The sequence below is a fragment of the Rhinopithecus bieti genome, unplaced genomic scaffold (assembly GCF_001698545.2).
Source record: "Rhinopithecus bieti isolate Rb0 unplaced genomic scaffold, ASM169854v2 scaffold_47707, whole genome shotgun sequence".
NCBI classification, from domain to species: domain Eukaryota; kingdom Metazoa; phylum Chordata; class Mammalia; order Primates; family Cercopithecidae; genus Rhinopithecus; species Rhinopithecus bieti.
In genome coordinates, this window is record NW_016819117.1 from 1,985,467 (window position 1) to 2,007,751 (window position 22,285).

At 58.4% G+C, this 22,285-nt stretch overlaps 3 protein-coding genes across 3 annotated transcripts; 2 read left to right on the plus strand and 1 right to left on the minus strand.

Moving 5' to 3' along the window:
• The first annotated feature begins 807 nt into the window (after window positions 1-807).
• On the plus strand, window positions 808-7,146 carry ATP6V0C (ATPase H+ transporting V0 subunit c). Its single transcript, XM_017858469.1, has 3 exons — window positions 808-1,273; window positions 6,131-6,314; window positions 6,470-7,146. The coding sequence occupies exons 1-3, from the start codon at window positions 1,195-1,197 to the stop codon at window positions 6,672-6,674; spliced, it is 468 nt and encodes a 155-aa protein (XP_017713958.1). The 5' UTR covers window positions 808-1,194; the 3' UTR covers window positions 6,675-7,146.
• Window positions 7,147-7,211: 65 nt separating this feature from the next.
• Window positions 7,212-17,532, plus strand: AMDHD2 (amidohydrolase domain containing 2). Its single transcript, XM_017858468.1, is given in 11 exon segments — window positions 7,212-7,465; window positions 7,624-7,760; window positions 7,839-7,978; window positions 13,734-13,788; window positions 13,946-14,158; window positions 14,233-14,321; window positions 14,409-14,553; window positions 14,625-14,795; window positions 14,798-14,890; window positions 15,163-15,264; window positions 15,632-17,532. Coding segments are annotated over 11 exon segments (1,317 nt in total). The 5' UTR covers window positions 7,212-7,382; the 3' UTR covers window positions 15,721-17,532.
• Window positions 16,456-19,073, minus strand: CEMP1 (cementum protein 1). Its single transcript, XM_017858300.1, is given in 6 exon segments — window positions 16,456-16,522; window positions 16,524-16,863; window positions 16,866-16,972; window positions 16,974-17,079; window positions 17,082-17,193; window positions 18,927-19,073. Coding segments are annotated over 6 exon segments (879 nt in total).
• Between the last annotated feature and the right edge of the window lie 3,212 nt (window positions 19,074-22,285).

The following is a 22,285-nucleotide window of genomic DNA, read 5'->3' on the forward strand; positions in this document are numbered from 1 at the left end:
CTGGTGGTAGCTGCCCAGGGCCCCTGAAAGGGGGAGTGGAGATCAGGCAGAGGGGGTGCCAGGGACTGCCACACGGAATCAGTAGGGCAGCACCAGCCCTGGCTAGGCTGCTTTCACTGCTGCGGGAACCGCTCCAACTGCTCCAGAAAGATAGCCCTGAAGGTGCAGGCCTTGCGTGCGTGGGTGGCTGCAAGGACAGGTGAGAGGACCAGGACGCCAGAATGTGCAGAGCCCGGGGGACCTCGAGAGGTCGCAGTTCCGACAGGGCTTCCACCAGTCATGCCTACATCTTGAGGGGCAGAGACACACCCCACTAATGTTTGGGTCCCTGATGCAAGGGCAGAGACAGGTCCGGGGAGGGGATCCTTTTTCTCCGAAGCGAGAGGTGAAGTCACCAACCGCTGGGTCAGAGGCAGTGGGTCTGGGTCTGGAGGAGACTGGGGACAGGGTGGATGTAGGTGACCCGGGGACACAGAAGGGCTGCAGCCACGGGCTGGGACTTCACAGGTGTGGGCTGGGGGTTTTTCCAGACGCTGAGGCAGAGGAAGCCCGCACCCCACACATCTGCTGGGACCCTTAGCTCGCCCAGGATTGGTAGGGAGATCCTGGAAGACCAGCGCCCGGAGGAGTCAGGCCCCGCCTTGGGGGCAAGGCCACGAAACACGGCCTGCGGCTTCACGCCAGGGGTGTAAAGAAAAGCGTCGCTGGGAACCGAACACCTGCAGACGCCGTGCAGCCGCAGAGGAGGCGGGGCACCCAGAGGCCCCGCCCCGTATGCTAATGAAGCACACACCGCCCCTCCCCGATGCGAGACCGGTCCAACGCTGCGGGGATCTAAAGGCCGGCGGCGCCCGGCAACACCCGCGGAGGCCCAGGCGGGGCGTGGCCGGGCGCCAGGGCCGGGTCGCTGGGCTGGAGGCACAGCCTGGCGGAGGTCAACGGGCCGCCCGGGCGTCCCAGCCGCGTCTCCCCCACGGTACGAAGTGGTACCGCCCGCAGGGGCGGGGCCCAGGTCATGTGACGCGGCCGCGGCCGCCATTTTGTTCTGCGGTGCTGGTATTTAGAGCGCAGCGGCTGACGGGCCGGATCGCCTTCGCCGCCGCCCGCCTGCTCGCTTTAGCTCCCGGCCCGTCTTCTCCCCTGCCTTCGCCACCGCCTCGGCCCGCAGAGCTCGCCCTTTCCCCACCTGCAGACATGTCCGAGTCCAAGAACGGCCCTGAGTATGCTTCGTTTTTCGCCGTCATGGGCGCCTCGGCCGCCATGGTCTTCAGCGGTGAGCGCCGCGGCGGGAGGGACCGTGGGGCGGGGGTGCGCGGGTTGCTCATGCCCGCAGCTTGCCGGGGTCCGGTGTGTGACGTCACTCTGACGTAATGCCCAGCGGTCGGGGGCGCACGGGTCTCGCGTGACAGCGGGCGGGGGTCGGCATCCCGAGGGCTGCGGGGAGCCGCCGGGTCGTGAGGCTGCGGGGGTGGGGCGGCGGCGCCGCCGCTGCCATCTTAGCCCCGGGAGCCGCGAGAGGGAGGCTAGGGTGGGGGCGCGAGGGGGGCGGCGCACGGGCCGATTCTGCGGGCAGGTGACATCACACCTCGAAGGCCCCAGTGCGCGGGCGGCGGCGCGGGTCCGGCCCAGGAGCGCCCCGGAGAAGGGTGCCTGGAGCTTTCCGGCCGGTGGGGAGCCCATGTCCCCCATGGGAGGTCCACAGCCCTCGCCCTTGTGGCGGCCGGCCCCGGGGGTCAGGTGGGTCTCAACCACAGGCAGGTACTTCCGGTTGGAGCTGGTTACGGTTGCCCAATACCCGTGTCGCTGTGTGGGCTGTTTGGGAAAGCTAGGCTGAGGGCTTGGTTCGGAGAGCCTGCGGAGGTCCAGGGGTGGGAGTGTGTGGAAGTGGAGGGAGCTGGGAGACAGTGTCGGCGCTGGCGGGGCTGTGTAGCTTGCAGAGGGTCTATGCTCTGAGGTGGGTGAGAGGGTGGCATGGGTGTCTGAGTTTACAGGATCGAGTGGTTGTCCTCAGGACTGAGGCTTCCAGTTCTGGTCCTAATGAATGGAGGGATGAATGAATGACCTTCTTTTCCTTCCCTGAGGCCTGAAGTTGGGAGGGGCTTCCCTGGGTTGGGAGAAGGGGCCTTCTAGGGTTCTTGATGGCACCCTGCTTTTGAAATTGGGCGTGACAGGTCCTGGGCGTCCAATTTAGTGACAGTTGGTCTTCTTGGGAGACTGGCACTTGGTGTAGGGCTAGGCCCAGGAATGTGGGTCCCACGAGTTAAGTTCTGACCCAGTCTCAGCCTCTGTGGACTGGCCTGGCCCGGTCTGGTCTCCGCCTCCGTGGTTAGGTCTGGTTTTAGCTTTGATGACCCTGCCCTGCCCCACCCTGCCTGGTGGCCTGGGGAGGCTCCTAGTGCAGGTATGTGGAGGGTTTGAACTCCAAACAGTCTCTGCTGACTGTAAACACCTGCGGCGTGGGGGCTTGGGGCTCTCTGCTTCTTGGGGGCCTCCCTCTGCCTGGGCCTGTCTGCCATTCGCGAGTGAGCCCTGCCCTTCCCATCATGTGCAAGTAAGGGGTCATTTGTGGTGAAGAAGTGGTCTAGACTTATCCTTCCTTCTAGGCACCGCCTACTCTTTCCACACACTCAAGGCTTTTTGCAACAGGCTTCTGAGCCCTTCCCCAGAGCCGCCTCTGTTCTTTGCCCCCAGAATGCTTCCAGAGATTCCATTTTGCCTGGCCACCTGTGGGATACTGCTTGTGGCTGTCATTCATTCATCCAACCAATCTTGAATGAGTGCTTGCTATGTGCCAGGTACTGGGAGGATAGCAGTGAACAATATGGGATCCCCGCCCATGTGGAACTTAAATTCTAGCTGTTGCTGCTTGCTCTTGAAGCCCTGAGTTTGTCCACCGAGCCCTATTTCTGTACCCAGCTCCTTGCCTCCCTCTCCATCAAGACCTACACAGGCCTTGGGACAGCCTGATTATCCCTGGCTCTTCAGGATAAACGTGGCTTACTGTGGCTCTCCAGGAGCTGACCTCTGACTTCACTTGGCCAATGAAATCACATGGTTTTTTTTCCCCCCTTTCTCAAGACAGGGTCTTGCTCTGTTTCCCAGGCTGCAGTGCAGTGGTGTGATCTTGGCTCACTACAGTCTCAACTTCCCAGGCTCAAGCAATCCTCCTGCCTCAGCCTCCTGAATAACTGGGACTACAGGCACAGACCACCATGCCCAGCTAATTTTTTTTAGAGACAGGGTCTCGCCATGTGGCTCAGGCTGGTCTCAAACTCCTTGTTGCCTCAAATGATCCACCTGCTCTGCCTCCCAACGTGCTGGGATTATAGGTATGAGCCACCATGACTGGCCCAACTTCTGACTTCATTTCTGCCTTGTAAACATGCTTTTCTCCAGGACCTGGCTTCACCTGCTGTGCTGACGTAAACAAGCCCCCTGCCTTCCAGTGGCGTCTGCTGTTGCCACCACGCCAGCCTCCAACTCTGGCCCCAGCTTGTGGGCCTTGGCCTGCCTGGCACTGACGGATTGGTCTTAAATCGAATGAGGTCCACAGGCCTCTTGCAGGACCCCATCCCAGCCTCCCTTTTTTTTTTCATGACAAATGTCCTGTTGATTTTCTTCATCGTGTCCCACAAGAAATTGTCATTTGCTCCTTTTCTGTATTTCCTGTGACTTCCTCCCTGCTGGCGGGCGCCCTGTATTTTGTGCTTGTGTTTCTGGAACTGTTTTCTAACCCCCCACTCTTTCTGTGGCCGCTGAGCCTGGTGCTGCTCACAGGTCTGCCTTCTGCAGTCTGGTCAGGCTTGGCCTCCGGACTGGAGTCCAGGGTGCTCACGGTACAATGCTTTTGGTGGCTATTTCTCTTCCCTGTGCTCCTCTTGGTGCCTCCTCCCACTGCCAGCCACATGATTCTTCCTGCTGCCCTTTGTAGGGAAGGGTCTGGCTCGCTTCCTGCCTCTGGTGGACACTGGCCTCACAGGGTCCACTACCTGGCTTGCTGAGTTCCCCGTATTCAGTCTCCTGCCCACATGTCCGCCTTGCTGTAGTCTCTTGTGCATACATGATGCAGTCGGATGTGGTCCTGGGCCTGCAACGGGAGCCCCTAGAATGCACTGTAATTGGTCTGTATGCTCGCCAGGGAAAAAATGCACTGTAACCAGGAGTTGAGGTCAGGCGTTGGGACAGGCCCTGGGCCCCAGTCTTCAGGTGCACTGAGTGTTGGCGTGGCATGTCTGGGCACCTCCACGGTGGCGTGGAGGAGGCAGTGTGGCTCCCTGGCCCAGGTCCCAGCCTCCTCCCTCCCTCCAGTCACTCCCTGGATACCCAGCACCATCGTCTTGGGTGTCTCCACAGGTGCTGTCCAGAGCCCCTGTCTTACTGCCTTGTTTTCCTGTGACTCCTCTCTCCCCGCCAACTTGGGACACTTGTCTATGAAGCCCTTTCCCAGCATCCCATTTTCCGCTCTTCTGGAGCCTTTCTCTGTGCCTGGAGGTCACCGTGCCTGGGTCCTCACTTCTGCTCAGTGCTGGAGCACAAGATAGGCAACTTTTGTGGCCCAAATATACCAATAAAATAGGAAGAAAAATGGTGGGGGTAGTCCTGGTCTCTTCCACTTCTGTTCTATGTAGACTTCTGCAGGTCAGGCTGCTGTTGGTTTTGTTTTGTTTGTTTTGTGTGTGTGTGTGAGTCAGAGATTCACTCTTGTTTGAGACGGAGTCTGTGCCTGGGCTGGTGGGGAGTGGTGTGATCTCGGCTCACTGCAACCTCCTCTCCCAGATTCAAGCGATTCTTCTGCCTCAGCCTCCCGAGTGAGTGGGATGACAGGTGTGCGCTACCCCTCTGGCTAATTTTTGTATTTTTAGTAGAGACAGGGTGTCACCATGTTACCCAGGCAAATCTTGAACTCCTGACCTCAGGTGATCTGCTCGCCTTGGCCTCCTAAAGTGCTGGGATTACAGGCGTGAACCACTGTGTCTGGTCAAGTCAGGCTGGTTATTGATCTGCTCCCCTAAAAAAACATGGCATGAGTGTCGTAGGCAGAGAGGGGGCAGGGAGTTGCCAGTGCAAGTCCACTCAAGCAGCTCAGTAGGCCCCTGTGGTGGCCCTGGAGGGCAGCTGGTAGAAGTCAGAAAGACAAATGAGCCCCCATGACTCTGCTGTGTCCACAGAATTCACCACTTTGAGAATAGGACCCAGAAGAGGGGAACTGAAAAGGCAACATTCTTTTGGGAGAGGAAGGAGGGACAGCTCTGGAGGAGACAGGCGCCACCCTGGAGCCCGACCCACCGGCACTGTTGCGGTGGGAGGCTCGGGCCCTTTGGCCAGGCTCCTGTGTGCTGAGAGCCTCCTGCGTGCAAGGGAGACCCCTCTGGGAGGTCAGCTGAGGCTTCGTGGTTGGACTGGTGATGATTCCCGTAGTCTTCTCTGCCCCCATCCTCTTCTTGGCTCACCCTGTCTCCTGTCTGGTTTGAGAAGATTCTCCAGTCTGTCGAGGGTCCAGGCCTGCTGTGTGACTGAAGGTGCTGAGAGCTGCCCTTTCTGGCAGAACGTTTGACCCTCCTGGGGGAATATTTGGGGCTGGGAGCATTGGGGAGCTTGGGCTGGGCAGTGAGTCAAGGGAGCTCTGGCCTGGGTGATAAGAGTGGCCAGGTCAGCTGCTTCTGACCCTCAGGTCACACCCTGCAGCAGTGGCTTTGCCATCCACAAGACCTTTGGTGACTTTTCAGCGTGTTGGCCTGGGCAGTAGCCCCAAGGGTCAACTGACCCTGACCCCACATGCGGGCTGCTGAGGCTGCGCTGAGGCTCCCTGGGGTGAAGGTAGGTTCACCACAGAGCCAGGAGCCCCAGATGGGCCACGCCGCCACAAGGGCTGCTGCTGGAGGAAGAGCTGGATTCTGAGGGTGGGGGCCTCACGTAGAGGAAGGAAGGAGTGGCCATCCTGGGTTCCTTTTGCCTGCCTGTGGCTGTACCTCCTGGGTCCTCTTGCCCTGGGCTGGGTGCCTTCTTGAGCTCCCCCTCTGCATGTGATAACTTGGGGTGGCCTTTGCAGCTGTGCCAAAGCTGCACCTTGGGGTCCTAGCCCCAGCTGGCCTGCGTACTGCTGTGGGCTCACCCCACCTTCCTCCCACAGCCCTGGGCGCTGCCTATGGCACAGCCAAAAGCGGCACCGGCATTGCGGCCATGTCAGTCATGCGGCCAGAGCTGATCATGAAGTCCATCATACCAGTGGTCATGGCTGGCATCATCGCCATCTACGGGCTGGTGGTGGCAGTCCTCATCGCCAACTCCCTGAATGACGACATCAGCCTCTACAGGTGAGTGCTGGGGTCAGGCCCGTGCATAGGGCTGGAGGGCTGCAGGGCTGCAGGGAGGGGGGCGTCCCCCATGGGTGGTGACCCGGACCCCTGTCTCCCTCTGTCTCCCCTGGGTCAGCAGGCTGCTGATGTCAGTTCTCTCTTCTTGCCCCCAGGAGCTTCCTCCAGCTGGGCGCTGGCCTGAGCGTGGGCCTGAGCGGCCTGGCAGCCGGCTTTGCCATCGGCATCGTGGGGGACGCTGGCGTGCGGGGCACTGCCCAGCAGCCCCGACTATTCGTGGGCATGATCCTGATTCTCATCTTCGCCGAGGTGCTCGGCCTCTACGGTCTCATCGTCGCCCTCATCCTCTCCACAAAGTAGACCCTCTCCGAGCCCACCAGCCACAGAATATTATGTAAAGACCACCCCTCCTCATTCCAGAACGAACAGCCTGACACATACGCACCGGGCCGCCGCCCCTAGTAGTTGGTCTTGTACATGCGCAGTGTCCTAGTGCCCATCGTCTGTTTTCCTGGCCTTGCCCCCGCCCGCCCCATACCGTGGACATCTGGGCCCACTCATCGCCCCTCCAGGCCCCCGGCGCCCCACCCCTTAGAGTGCTCTGTGTATGCGGATGATTTAGAGTTGTCATTTCTCTTTACTGGATGTTTATTTATAAAGATCTGGCCTGTTCCAGCGTCTGCGGAGCGGCCCTCGTCTCCCAGCTATCTATAACCTTAGCTAGAGTGTCGCCTTGTGGGTTCCTGTTGCTGAGACTTCCTGGATGGAGCCGCCCTCACCGCCGGGCTGTGGCCCTGCGCGGAGCTGTGTCCAATAAAGTTTTTGGATGTGATGGGCCTGTGTCTGCTCAGCTTGTTGGGCGTGTGGGCGGGGTAGGCGGGCCGGCGCCGGGCGCCGGGCGCCGTTGGTCACGTGGGCTGGCCCAATCACGTGGGCGCGGCGGTCACGTGGCGCGCGCTTCAGTCAGCTGAGGGTCACGTGGGCGCGGCCGCGCTCTGAACCGGGGTTAGTCACTGGGCGCGGGATTTCGCCGCTGCGGGGCGCCGCTCGCTCCCGACAGGGCTCACCATGCGCGGCGGACAGGGCGCGGCGGAGGCCCGGGTGCTCCAGTTCACTAACTGCCGGATTCTGCGCGGAGGGAAGCTGCTCAGGTGGGCGCGGGCCGGGGTCTGTAGGGCCGGGGACCGGGTGGGGTGAAGGGTGCGGGGCTGGGGACCGGGCAGGGTGCGGGGACGGGGACCGGGCGGGGTGCAGGGGCCGGGACCGAGGTCAGGCCCGCGATGCGAGCACCCTCCCGCTCCGTCCGCAGGGAGGATCTGTGGGTGCGCGGAGGCCGCATCCTGGACCCGGAGAAGCTCTTCTTTGAGGAGCGGCGCGTGGCCGACGAGCGGCGGGACTGCGGGGGCCGCATCTTGGCGCCCGGCTTCATCGACGTGCAGATTAACGGTGCGGCTCCGGGCCGGCAGGGGGACCCAGGGGAGGAGGTCTGAGCTCCATGCGACACCTCCTTTTCTGTGGCCGCAGGTGGATTTGGTGTTGACTTCTCCCAAGCCACGGAGGACGTAGGTTCGGGGGTTTCCCTGGTGGCCCGGAGGATCCTGTCGCACGGCGTCACCTCCTTCTGCCCCACCCTGGTCACTTCCCCACCGGAGGTTTATCACAAGGTGAGGTGAGGCTCCTTGGCTGAGGCGAAGGGGGCTCCGGGAGCAGTCAGCGCCCTCATTTTCAAACTCACGCCCCCATCCCCAGCACGTGCTCCATGGTCCTGAGTCTGGCCCCCCTTTGCTGACCCAGCTTGGGCCAGGGTCCCGCCCCTGTGCTGCTTTATCAGTTGTCGCTCTGTCTGGCCTCCCTAGACCCTCTGTCCTCCGCAGCTGTCTCCACACTGCTGGCTCAGCACCCTCTGAGCCATAGGCCGGCCCCACCGTCTGCGCTGCTCTCTGGCTGCCTCCAGGCTTCAGAAACCACCCCCTTAACCCAGGTCGTGGAGGACTGTGATAGGCACAGCGATAGTCCCTGGTCAGGCTCTTCCTCCCTAACCTGTCTGATGTGTGACTCGGTGGAACACGCCTTCCAGAAGACACTTCCCCGTACTACTTGCCCCACGCTTCCACTTTCCTTCCTGTCCGGAAAAAATTTGGTTGTTCTTGGTCTTTATTTTAATTTTTACTCAGGTTCTCCAGGGTTAACTTTTTGCTGTGTATTACTATTCAAGGCTGTACCTATGCTGTTTTATACTGAACTATTTGAGAGTAGGTTGTATCCAACATGCCTGTTGTTTTTTTGTTTAGTTTTTGTTATTTTTAAGAGACAGGGTCTCTCTCTGTGGCCCAGGCTGGAATAAAGCGGCGTGATCATAGCCCATTGCAGCCTCAACCTCCTCTGCTCAAGAGATGCTCTTGCTTCAGTCTCTTGAGTAGGTAGGACTACAGGTGTATGCCACCATGCCCAGCCAATTTTAACGTTTTTTGTAGAGATAGAGTCTCACTGTGTTGCCCAAGCTAGTTCTGAACTCCTGGGCTCAAGAGATCCGCCTGTCTTAGTCCCCCAGAGTAGCTGGCACTAAGGGCTTGTGCCACCACACCCGACTAATTTAAAAAGTTTTTTGGGCCGGCGTGGTGGCTCACGCCTGTAATCCCAGTACTTTAGGAGGTCGAGTTGGGCGGATCACAAGGTCAGGAGATTGAGACCATCCTGGCTAACACAGTGAAACCCCGTCTGGAAAAAAAAAAAAAGTTTTTTGTAGAGACAGGGATCTCAGTATGTTAACCAGGCTGGTCTCAAACTCCTAGACTCAGGAGATCTCCTGCCTTGGCCTCCCACAGTGCTGGATTATAGGCGAGAGCCACTGTTCCTGGCCCATCATGCCTGTTTATTTCTTAGTACTTAACTGTTTTTTTGTTTGTTTGTTTTTTGTTTTTGTTTTAGAGACAGAGTCTCGCTCTGTCGACCAGGCTGGAGTGCAGTGGCGCGATCTCGGCTCCCTACAATCTCTGCCTCCCAGGTTCAAGCGATTCTCCTGCCTCAGCCTCCCAAGTAGCGGGGACTATAGGCACACACCACCATGCCTGGCTAATTTTTGTATTTTTAGTAGAGATGGGGTTTCACCATGCGGGCCAGGCTGGTCTTGAAATCCTGACCTCATGATCTGCGCATTTCAGCCTCCCAAAGTACTAGGCTTACAGATGTGAGCCACCGCACCCAGCCAGTACTTAACTATTTCTTAAGATAATGAATATTTTCCTATGTAGCCACAAGAGTTAGTGAGTTGAGGAAATGAACACTGTTAACAGTACTTGAATTGAGCCGTCTGTGTTCGAGTTCTGTCCAGAGCCCCAGTCATTTTTCCCCTCCAGCATAGGATTCATTGCAGGATGACCGCTTGGGTTATGCCCGAGGGGTCCCTTTCTTGGTGTGTGGGCAGAGCCAGAGCTGGGAACAATGGGGTTGGTGTGTGGGTTCTGGGCGCAGGCTTTCTGGATTTGGGGTTGGCCTCATGATGTCATGTATCAGCTGGAAGACTCAGGACAGCCTACTGCCTTTCTGAGCCTCCATTTCCTCAAACCTAAAGTGCGGATGATGGCAGCATGCGTGTCATGGGTGCTTAGCATTGTGCGTGAGATGCTGAGTGTTAACCACTCAGTATCAACCATGGATGTCTTTTTGGAAATTTCCCACAGCCCTCCCCACACAGAGTCAAATGTCAAAAACCTGCTGCCAACTGGCACCTGGTTCTCACAGCTGTTCTCTGGAGCTCTGGGGCCTGCTAGAGCGACCTGTCCAAGATTCAGGATTCAGCACATCACCTCTGCCCTGCCCCCACCTGCAGCATTCCTTTCCTACCTGTCCAGCCTCTTCTCTGTCCTCAGGCACATTCCCCACTCCCGTCCCCAAACTCTTGGCCTAGAAAACCTTGGCTTACTCCCCAGGCCTCCTCTGCTAAGCCTTGCCTGCCTGTCCGCACTGTGCCCCTGACTGCCCGCGCATCTCTGGCCAGCACAGGCGTGGGAGGAACTATGGCTCTTCTTTAGGAAGAGTCTCTGACAAGTAGGACTTAGTTTTCTTTCCCAGCACCCACTGCAGTGCAGGTGTCTTTTTGTTTTTTTTTTCTTTTGAGACGGAGTCTCACTTTGTCGCCCAGGCTGGAGTGCAGTGGCGTGATCTTGGCTCACTGCAACCTCCGCCCTCCGAGTTCAAGCGGTTCTCCTGCCTCAGTCTCCCGAGTAGCTGGGATTACAGGCATCTGCCACTGCGCCTGGGTAATTTTTTGTATTTTTAGTAGAGACGGGGTTTCACCATCTTGGCCAGGTTGGTCTTAAACTCCTGACCTTGTGATCCACCTGCCTCGGTCTCCCAAAGCGTGTCTTACCCTTGGCGCGCACACAGGATGAAGGCAGAGAGCCAACTACAGAGAGTGGGAATTGGGAGGCCTCCTTCCTGACTTGTCTTAGAAACTGGAGGCCCCTTCACTTGTGTCTGCCCTCCGCCATGCATGCCACCTCCTCCAGGAGCCATTCACCCTGGGTGGAATTGGATGGTCACCTTGCCAGAAGTTTCCTCGGTCTTTTGTTGTCCTGCTCTCGTTCACTGAGACCGCCTTCTCTTCCCGGGGGTTTCCGCCTGCCCTTTGCTACGGTACCTGGAGACAGGTCAGATCACTTTGTTCTCTGCTTCAAGTCTGTTACCTGCTGAGCCAAGGTGAGGCACCTCCATGGGGCAGCCAGGCCCCTGCCTCTGGCCCCGCACGCTCTCTACACTTTGACCTTTCCAGCTGCTTATCTGCCTGGAGTGTGCCTCACTCCACTCCCCACGGTTGATCTTTGACTCTGCTCTCTCTACGTAGCACTCTCTTGCTCTCTTCTAAAACTCCATTCTAGAAAAACTCAGCCATTGCCTTTTGTTGTTGTTTTTTCCTGTTTTAATCTTTAGTGAGCCTGTGTATCCACAGGGGTTGTGAGGAAAAGCAGTGGCCCTTTGCCCCAGCCAGCTTCCACCCTAGGGACAATCACTTTCAACACAGTGGACTCTTGGAATTTGTCCCCATAGCTCTAAAAACTGTGCTGGCTGCTCCTCAGTCTTTCAGCTCAGGGCAGAATCCACTGCCTTCCACCAGGAGAGCTGAACATCAGCGTGCTCGTGGCTCCGTGAGTCCTCTCAGCCCCTTTCTTGCCCGTCATCCTTCCCAGTAGTTCCCCATAATTGTGATGAGAATAGCCGCGTAGGTCAGTCATCAGGGTGGTATGAAGGGATGTGTGGCGCAGTGACATCTTCTTAGCTGCCATCTCTGCTTGCTTTGCCGTGAGTGATCTTTGCTTTGTTTCTTAGCTCTGACTCAATTCCAGGCTTCCTGCTGATTGTTTCACTCCCCTCTCTGGCCATTTATTTATTTTTCAAGATGGAGTCTCCCTCTGTCACCGAGGCTGGAGTGCAGTGGCGCAATCTCTGCTCGCTGCAACCTCCGCCTCCGGAGTTTAAGTGATTCTCCTGCCTCAGCCTCTCGAATAGCTGGGATTACAAGCGCCTGCCACCACGCCCGGCTAATTTTTTGTATTTTTAGTAGAGATGAGGTTTCACCATATTAGCCAGGATGGCCTCGATCTCCTGACCTAGTGATCTGCCCACCTCGGCCTTCCAAAGTGCTGGGATTATAGGCGTGAGCTACCGCGCCAGGCCAGTTTTTGTATTTTTAGTAGAAACGGGGTTTCTCCATGTTGGCAAGGCTGGTCTCAAACTCCTGACCTCAGGTAATCCGTTCACCTTGGTCTCCCAAAGTGCTGGGATTACAGGTATGAGCCACTGTGCCCAGCCCAATGTTCGTTTTTCTACCATCCTATTCTTGTTTCAGGAACAGAAGACCTCTTACTGGCTGGAGAGTGTCCGTGATGGCCCTTTTCCCTGTCCATCTCTCCTCGTGGTCTCTGCTTCCCCGCCTGGCCCTGTCCTCTTGTGTTCAGGCTCTTTTTCGAGGCTTGCCCAGGGCCCGCTGAACTTGCTGGTGTGCTTTCTTTCAGAACAGGTGTCAGCAGGCCGGCTGGGGGCACCCAGTCTGTGGGAGGGGCTTTGTGGACAGGTGTCAGCAGGCCGGCTGGGGGCACCCAGCCTGCAGGAGGGGCTTTGTGGAGGCACTTGTAGGTTGGGGTCCCTGGGTCCTTTCTCTTGAACTGGCTGGGTTCCCTGAGAAGAGTCTTGCAGAGCTCAGAGGGGCTGGGCCTGGCTGGCACCCTGCCAAGCGCCTGGAGAACACACATTTCCCGAGTTCCCGCTCTGCCCACACCGACCCTTGCCCATCTGCTCTACTTCCCCGGGGGCCAGGCCAGCACACTCAGGGCAGGTACTCTTCTGTTGGTCCCCACATCACCCCACTTCTCAAGGCACCATCCTGAGCCTGTGGAGGTCACTTCCCCCACTGCGTGCACCCCCCCAGACCTACCCAGTGTCCTCTTGCCAAGCCCCCAAAGTCTGGCTGTCTTCCTCCCATCCTCTGCACCGCCCCCCCGACCCTCGGGTTTAAGGCTCTTAAAGTCTTATTGCTGGCCAGGTGCAGTGTCTCATGCCTATAATCCCAGCACTTTGGGAGTCCAAGGTGGGTGTTCCGTCAGGAGTTTGAGACTGGCCTGCCAACATGGTAAAACCCCGTCTCTACTAAAAACATAAAATTAGCCAAGCATGGTGGTGCACACCTGTAATCCCAGTTACTCAGGAGGCTGAGGCAGGAGAATCGCTTGAACTCGGGAGGCGGAGGTTGCAGTGAGCCAAGATCATGCCATCGCACTCCAGCCTGGGCGACCAGAGCAAAATTCCGTTCCAAAACCAAAAAAAGTCTTACTGTTGTGTAGGGTGGGGAGTCGGGGGGTACAGTCCAGCCACCATCTTCACCTGAAGCTCTTCTGTCTGGGAAGCCCCCCGGGCCCGTGCCTGTGTTGGAGAGAGGGAGTGTGTGGTGGACTGCCTGCCCGCCTGTCAGCCTCTGAGATGTATGGTGTGAGCCTGTGTCCCGTTTTTCCCTGACACTCTTGGTCTTCCTGATGGTGTCCAGCTCTGGCCACGGTGTTGGCCACACAGAGTGCTGAGCCCTGGCCATGCCCACACTGAGCTCTGCCCCAGGGTCCCTGCTGCTCCTGCCTCCTAGCCGTGCTCCCTGGGCTGCCGTGCCCGGGGCCACCCTCAGTGCCCACAAGCCTGCCCACATGACCCAGGGACCGCTGGCATCCCACACGCCTGTCATTTTTTCCTGCTCCTGCCATGGGTTCTTCAGTTCTGCCGGCTGTGCTTTCCCTGACCCCTGTGAGGGGACAGGTGGCCGGGGCTGGGCTGGGTGCTGGGCTCTGAACTCTGACCCGAGATCTCTGGCCTTGGCTAGGCTGTGGCCTCTGGGAATGGGCCGTGGGGGACAGGGCTTTAACAGCTGGTTCCCCCCAGGTTGTTCCTCAGATCCCTGTGAAGAGTGGTGGTCCCCATGGGGCAGGGGTCCTCGGTGAGTGGCTGACCCCCTCCCTGCCCCCACCCTGGGAGGCTCCTGTGGGACCTGTTGGCAGCCCCAACCCCTCCAGATGCCCAGCTGGTGGGGAGGGCAGGTGAAAAGGGCTGGGTGGGATAGGGACCTGCTGGAGCCACTTGCTCCCTCCTCCCAGGGCTGCACCTGGAGGGCCCCTTCATCAGCCGGGAGAAGCGGGGCGCGCACCCCGAGGCCCACCTCCGCTCCTTCGAGGCCAATGCCTTCCAGGACTTGTTGGCCACCTACGGGCCCCTGGACAATGTCCGCATCGTGACGCTGGCCCCGGAGCTGGGCCATAGCCACGAGGTGATCCGCGAGCTGACGACCCGTGGCATCTGCGTGTCCCTAGGTGAGGGGCTGGCTCAGGGCGGGCCTGCCTGGGGGACCTGGGCCAGGTGCAAAGTCTGAATCCAGGTCCCACAGGGCACTCAGTGGCTGACCTGCGGGCGGCAGAGGATGCTGTGTGGAGCGGAGCCACCTTCATCACCCACCTCTTCAATGCCATGCTGCCTGTGAGTGCTGTGGGGCCCTGGGGGCGGGGCTGGGGTTCCAGCAGCCCCTGCTGTTGCTCAGCCATCCCTTCCCCCGACCCTGCTCAGTTCCACCACCGCGACCCAGGAATCGTGGGGCTCCTGACCAGTGACCGGCTGCCTGCGGGCCGCTGCATCTTCTACGGGATGATTGCGGATGGCACACACACCAACCCCGCCGCCCTGCGGATCGCCCACCGCGCCCACCCCCAGGGTAAGCTCCGTCAGGTGGGCGGGGCAGGCAGGATGACTGGGCCAGCAGGTTCTGAGCCTCTTCTCCCCCAGGGCTGGTGCTGGTCACTGATGCCATCCCTGCCTTGGGCCTGGGCAACGGCCGGCACACGCTGGGACAGCAGGAAGTGGAAGTGGACGGTCTGACGGCCTATGTAGCAGGTGAGCGCCCTCACCCACTGGGTCCCAGGTCCCAGCCTGCATGCCAGGTGGCCCACGACCCCCCAGAGCCTGCCCTCTCTGCTCTCAAGGAACCAAGACGCTGAGCGGCAGCATAGCCCCAATGGACGTCTGTGTCCGGCACTTCCTGCAGGCCACAGGTCAGTGAGCAGCACAGGTGCGGGTTTAGGTGGTCTGTGACTGGCGGGTCTCCAAGGGCTGGACTGGGTGCCTGGAGTGTAGCCCAGGCCCTGCCCACAGGAGCTCCTGGGCAGTGGGTACTTGGTGACTCGGGCCCAGGGTGACAGGCAGACCAGCGGGATCCTTCTTAGCCTGCTGCAGAGTTCCTGAGACAGAGTGCTGGGGTGGTGGAGGGCTGTTGACAAAGCCACGTGGGCTTGGGGACCGTCACCCAGGTGTGTCCCCCAAGCAGGCTGCAGCGTGGAGTCGGCCCTGGAGGCAGCATCCCTGCACCCCGCCCAGTTGCTGGGGCTGGAGAAGAGTAAGGGGACCCTGGACTTTGGTGCTGACGCAGGTGAGGGCACATCGCAGGGTTACCGGGCAGCCTGGCCTTGCCTGTAGACTCTGTTGTCCTGAGGTGGCCTGGACAGGGTCAGGAAGGGTGGGTCCTCCCTAGCTCCCTCCTCTCAGGTGGGCTGCTGGCTGCCAGCCTCAGTTGTAGCCCCGTGTTGCCATCAGGCCAAGCTTTCTAGTGTTGCAGACAAGGCCAGGCAAGGGGTTGCCGGGAGCATTGTCCAGCATCTCTATCCATCTGTGATGGGTCACGGTGTCCTGCACCGGTCGTATCCTTGGGCCTTGGTTTCCCCACCAGTGTCGAGTTGTGGGGGAGTAGGTGGGCAGCCCCACTCCTGCCCCCTACTCACTGCCCGGCTCTGTCCCAGACTTCGTGGTGCTTGATGACTCCCTTCACGTCCAGGCCACCTACATCTCGGGTGAGCTTGTGTGGCAGGCGGAGGCAGCCAGGCAGTGACAAGGACTTCAGCTGAGAGGACGTCCAGCCGCAGCTGGATGCCATCAGGGCTGAGTGGTCGGGGAGCTGGTCTCCAGGAGCCCTGCTGGAATGACGCCCAGGGCCTTTGTGGCCGCCCTGGAGGCGGTGGCTGGGATAAATGTGCACCCAGCAGGACTCACCTTGGCTCCGGGTTTTGCTTGTGCTTGCACGTGGCACTGTCCTTGGTTGCTCTCTTGGGGAAGGCATTCGTGGCCTGGGGTGGGATGGCTGGGCTGTAGTTCAGCCTGGGCCTTGGGCCCCAGTAGGGGTCAGGGCCTGTCTGCATCAGGTAGACCTGAGACCTGCAGATCCCAGGAAAATGTCACTGTGGGAGGGAGGGGCAGGCAGTCAGTGGCTGGCACCGTGGGGGTGAAGTCACCGTGGGCTAGGGGCGGAGAGCGGGCAGGAAGGGGGCAAGGCACAACGAGTGCAAACAGTCAGGGGTTTGCTGTCTGCACCTGAGTTGGGTGTGCAGCGTGGAGCCCACAGCCTAGTTCTGGGCCAGGGCAGAGTGCCACGTGATCCACTCTGACCTCCAGGAGGGAGGCTGGGCCCAGGACCCCGCCCTCTTTTCCGCTGCCGGCCCAGCCCTGAGTGCCACGGATGACCAGCTTTCCATTTCCCCTTCTCAACAACCCTGTCTCCTCACCCATCCCCAGGCCTGGTGCTTGCCAGCTGTGGTGACCCTGCGTGGGAGGCACCAATGTGCCCTGCTCACCCCATTAGTGTCATCCTGCCATCTTCTGTGTCTTGGCCTTGGCACACACCCATGTTGCAAACAGGCCGTGAGGCTCCCTGAACAGCTTTGAGGCGGGGGGGCTTCTGGAGCCCTCCTGGCTCTGAGGATAGCCACAGTGGGGTCAGACATCAGGGATTGGTGCAGCCCTAGGTCAGGGGTGGTTGTCTTGACTTTCTCTCCATTTGGGTTCTGGGGTGGGTGGCCCCCTTCCCCCTTGCTTACGGGTGCTGTCCTGGGTACAGGAGGTGTGTGCCTGGCTCTGCCACTGTTCTCTTCCCTCTGCTGCAAAGCCCAGTTAAGGAAATGTCTCCAGGTCCAAAGCGATAGGATGGTCCGGGCCTCGCCTGTTGGAAGGGAACAGCCAGGGAAGAACCACCTGCCACGCAGGGCCTTGCCTGAGGGAGGGCCTGGGGCAAGGCACAAGGGGTTGATCTCAGCCCACAAGCCCCAGGGGCAGCCCAGGAAAGCAGGCGACGGTTGTGGATCCTGACCTGAGAGGTGGGGTGCAGGGATACCCACCTCTGCCCTGACAGCCACGCATCCCTCACGAAGTGGCTGCCCAGCGCCTGCCTGTGTTGGACCTGGGAGAGGAGCTGTCTGCCGGGGCTCACAGGCAGGGAGAGGCAGGTGAGGTTCTCAGCCAATGCCTTATAGGCTGAACAGCGCCTGTGCCCAGCTTGCTGGCTGTCAGTGCTTGATGTGCCCGTCCTCAACTAAAACCCAGAGCTGGCCTATTGGTCATCCCCACCTCAGACAGGGCACCCAGTCCCAGAGCTGGTGAGCCCTGGGCCAGCCTTTGGGCCTGGCCTGCCCCATTCACTGACCAGCGCCCACCTCCCTGGGTGGAGGGTCGGGGAGGGACTGGCCGAGATGGTTGGTCCATAGGGCTAGCCCTGGGTGGTGGGAGAGGGGCCTGGGGTCAGGGTGAGTGACCTGGGCTGGGGAGCTGCTACAGGAGGATTTTATTTGAGGTGTGGTGGAAGCACTCTTGGTGGGTTTTGGTTTCCTTTTTTAAAATTGTGGTAAAATACATAACAAAAGCAACTATCTTACGTGAGCCGTTCTTTTGACATGAAGTGAATTCACTGCCTTGTGTGACCTTGGCCACCATCATTCCCCACTACTCACTCCCGCTGGACTTCCCAACCCTGCCCCACCATTCCGCTCCCTCTACAGCTGTGGGTTTTACAAAGAAGGATGCAGGGCGACCTGACTGCGGGGTGAGGGGTAGGCCTGCCCGCGGTGTGGGCGTTTGCTGAAGGGGGACGCCCATGTATCTGCTTGAGTCACGGGTTGGGAGGTTGGGCATGTGGGGAGGGATGGAGTGGGAGGTGCATCCTCTCAGCCACCTGGTGGGGGTGGCCCGTTTCGTCCCGTGTGTGAAGGGTAGATGAGACCCGACGCCTGCGATCGCGCAGACCGCGCCCCGCCAGGAGTCACCTGTGGGTGCACGCTGCTGGGATGCTGCGCCGAGCCCACGGGTCCAAGACCCAGATCTCAGCCAGGTTCCTTTCGCCGTCCGAGCTTCTGCACCTCGTGGGCTCCGAGCACACCCAGGCCAGAGACAGCGTTTGGGGCGTGGGCACGGGAGACGGTCATCAGCCTGGACGATCTCGACCGATCCGGCCCCGCCCCGCAGCCCAGGCTCTGAGACCACGCTGACGCGCCACTCTGGTAGCGATGCGCTACGCGGGGCCACGCTACTGTGGGAGGGGCTTCTGGGGGCGGACCTCTGTCGGGCCAATTAGGATCGCCGCAGGAAAGGCACGCGCCGCGGCTGAGCAATAGGGGCGCGCGTCGCCCTCTCCAGTTAACCCGCGCGGCCCCGGACACAGAGCTTGAGGCTGCGCGGTCCCCCGCGGGCGCGGGGAGCTGGAGGACCAATGCCGCCTCTCCACGCCCCTCATGCCCTTCACACCCCTGTGGGTCCCTTCTCGCCCCAACCCTTCCCACCGCGTCACCCACACTCCTGCGGACCCCGCCTCGCCCCAGCGCTCCCCACCACGCCCCCCACACCTCTGCGGGCCCCGCCTTGCGCCAACCCTCCTCGCCACAACCCCCACAACCTTGAACACCCCGCTACGCTCCCCGCCTCGCCCTCGCACCCCTGCGGACCCCGTTTCCCCACGACGCTCCCCGCTACCTCTGCGGAGCGCCACGTCGCCCCAATGCTCCCGGCCGAGCCACTGCACCACTGCGGACTCCTCCGCGCTCCAACGCTCCCCACCGCGCCTCCCACAACCCTGTAGACCCCTCCTCGTACCAACTCTCTGCGCTGCTCCCCTTATATCCCTGCGGACCTAGTCTGGTTTCGTCCCAGTCCTCCCCGTCGCGTCTCCCACATCCCTGCGGACCTCACCGCGCCTCACCTCTCCCTTCTGTTACCTATCACGCACAGGTGGATTCCACTACGACCCAGCTTGACTATCGTCCCGCACCTCCGCACCTCGCCCCTTGCCGTGCCCTCACTGTCGGGAAGTGAAGGGGAGGAGTGGCCTGGGCACTCTAGAAGCACCCCGGCTCGGGGCTTCCCAAGCTCGGAGTTGGTTTTGAGCTCAGGCCAGGGACCCAGGGTGGGCACAGCAGGGGGCATTGGCGCCAGAAGCGTAGAGGAAGGGCACTTCCTCAGCCCAGCTTTTCCGCCCCTGGAGTCTTGGACAGCTCCGGAGCGTCCGGGTACTCCCTTACAGCCTGGCCCTGTGCCTTTTACCACATTTGTGTCACCTACGTTTTTTTCTCAATGGGATTACACTTTTGCTATTTGCAATTTGGTTTTTTGTTTGTTTGTTTGTTTTGAGACGGAGTTTTGCTGGTTTGCGCAGGCTGGAGTGCAGTGGTGCGATCTCTGCTCACTGCAGCTTCTGCCTCCCCGGTTCAAGCGATTGCCCCGTCTCAGCCCCCTGAGTAGCTGGGATTACAGGCGCAGGCCACCACGCCCGACTAACTTTTTTGTATTTTTAGTAGAGATGGGTTTTCACCATGTTGGCCAGGCTGGTCTTGAATTCCTGATCTCAATTGATCCTCCCGCCTAGGCCTCCGAAAGTGCTGGGATTACAGGCGTGAGCCACCGTGCCCAGCCTTTTTTTTTTTTTTTTTTTTTAAACACGGAGTCTCACTGTGTTGCCCAGCCTGGTGCGATCCTGGCCACCACGCCCGACTAACTTTTTTGTATTTTAGTAGACATGGGGTTTCACCATGTTGGCCAGGCTGGGCTGTCTTGAATTCTCTGATCTTCATATGTTGATCCGCCCCCTAGGCCTTGTCCGAATAAGTGCTGGGATTTACAGGCGTGAGCCACCTGTGGCCAGCTTTTTTTTTTTTTTTTTTTTTTAATACACGGTAGTCTTCACTTGTTGCCCAGCCTTGTGTCGCTTGTTTTTCGATCCTGGCTCACCTGCAACCTCCGTCCTCCTGGTTCAAGTGATTCTCCTGCCCAGCCTCCCGAATAGCTGGAATTACAGGCATGCACCAAACACGGCTTGGCCGGGGGGATTTTTAAATTTTTTGTATTTTTTTTATAGCAGACGGTGTTTCACATGTTAGCCAGGCTAGTCTCGAACTCCCGACCTCAGGTGATGCGGCTCTGTCCTCAGCCTCCCAAATGTTCTGGGTTGATTACTGGTGTGAGGCCACCACTGCCCAGTTTTTATTGTTGTTTTTGTCCTTGTTTTGTTTTTTTTTTTGAGGACAGAGTCTTCACTCTGTTGGTCCATTCCAGGCAGGAGTGCTAGTGGTGTCTCCATCTCGGCTCACCTGCAACCTCTGCCTCCCAGGTTCAATGCGTCTCTCCTGACTCAGCTCTCCATAGTAACTGGCTACTGTTCTGGCTGCTAAATTTTTTTTTTTTTTTTTTTTTTGGTCTTTTTTTTTTTTTTTTTTTCCTTTTTTGTGGAGAACGGTGGTCTCGCTGTATTACCCAGGCATGGTCTCGACTCCTGGGCTCAAGCTATCCTCTCCTGTGCTCTGCCTCCTTGCTGGAGAGCTGGGGATTACGGCGTGATGCCACCGCGCCCTGGTCTCTCTTCTGGCTAATTTTTGGTATTTTTCGTAAAAACGGGATGGTCACCATTGTTGGCCGAGTAGTCTCAAATCCTGGTCTCTCATAGTGATCCCACTCTCGCCTCGGCCTCCCAAAGTGCTGGGATTACAGTGCATGACCATCTGCCGCCTGATCTGTGCCCAGTTTTTCTTGTCTTGTTTTTTAAAGAGATGGGAATCTCACGCTGTGTTTTACCCAGGCATCTTGAGAACCCCCTGGTCTCGATGTGTTGTCACTGTGGCCTGGCTGAATTCTTTTGTATTTTTGGTATAAAGACGGGATTTCTCACCAGCTTGGCGCAGGCTGGTCTCAAAACTCCTGGCTCAAATGATGCCACCCTCCTCAGCCTCTTTACCGAAGGCTGTTTTGGATTACTGAGGCGTGATGTCCATTGCGTCTGGTCTGCACCCAGTTTTCGTTAGTTTTTTACGGAGATGGGCTCTCACTATTGTTGCCAGGCTGGTCTGAACCCCTGGGCTTCTATAATCTATCTTGCTCCTGTCTTCTGCCTCCCAAAAGTGCTGGGATTACAGGGCTTTGAGCCACCATGCTCTCGGCTCTATTAATTAATCTAGTTGTAAGGCCAGCTGATTATTATTCATCTTCTTCTCATTATAATAACACATTCACTAGGTTGGGAGGATTAGGAGAGATACTATCTCTTTGGAGAGGCATTATTCTGTTTTTTAGAGAGAAAGGCCTTAGGACAGGAATTCCCACTGCTCATGGTTAAAGGTATAATGTCGATGTTCCTTATCATTGGTTTATGAAGGGCAGCCCCTTCTCTCTACATTCTCTATCCAAACATTGGGATGTTTTCCACTTTGGGGACTTTTTAGCTAGTTGTGTAGCCAGTCCTCGGATTTACTCTCAGAGGAAAATTGAGGTTTAAGAAAGGGGAAATTACTTGCCTATAGAATCTCATGCAACTTCTGTTTTCCCTGTAGCTTCCCAGTTCAAGCTCTGATTCTTCCCTTGGCGTGGTCTCTTTATATGGTTCGAGGATATTTACCCGGTGGCTTGGAAACCACTCTATGGTGACTTTGTTATCTTCCATCCATTCTCTATGTATCTGCAGCCCAGCCAAATGTATATTGGGAGTCTTCTCAGACATGTGGACCAGGCCTTGTGGGCCAGAGGCAGTACAGGGAGACCATGTTGTCTTTTTCTTTTCTTTTTCTTTTTTTTTGAGACAGAGTCTCCCTCTGTCACCCAGGCGGGAGTGCAGTGGTGCGATCTCGGCTCACTGCAACCTCTGCCTCCCGAGTTCGAGAGATTCTTCTATACTTACCTGGCAGGGGAGATACTATGATCACGAAGGTGGTTTTCCCAGGGTGAGGCTTATCCATTGCACTCCGGATGTGCTGACCCCTGCAATTTCCCCAAATGTGGGAAACTTGACTGCATAATTTGTGGTAGTGGGGGACTGCGTTCGTACTTTCCCCTGAGAAGAAAAAAAAAAAAGAGACAGAGATTCTTCTGCCTCGGCCTCCTGAGTAGCTGGAATTACAAGCATCCACCACCATGCCTGGCTAATTTTTGTATTTTTAGTAGAGACGGAGTTTCATCATGTTTGCCAGGCTGGTCTCCAACTCCTGACCTCAAGTGATCCACCTGCTTGACTCTCCCAAAGTGCTGGGATTACGGGTGTGAGCCACCACGCCCGGCCAGTGCTGTTGTCTTTTGAGAGCCCCCTTTTCTCTCACCTGATCTCCCTGCCCCCCATTTTCCCCTTTAGTCCCCTTTCCAGATGCTACTGAGTAGCT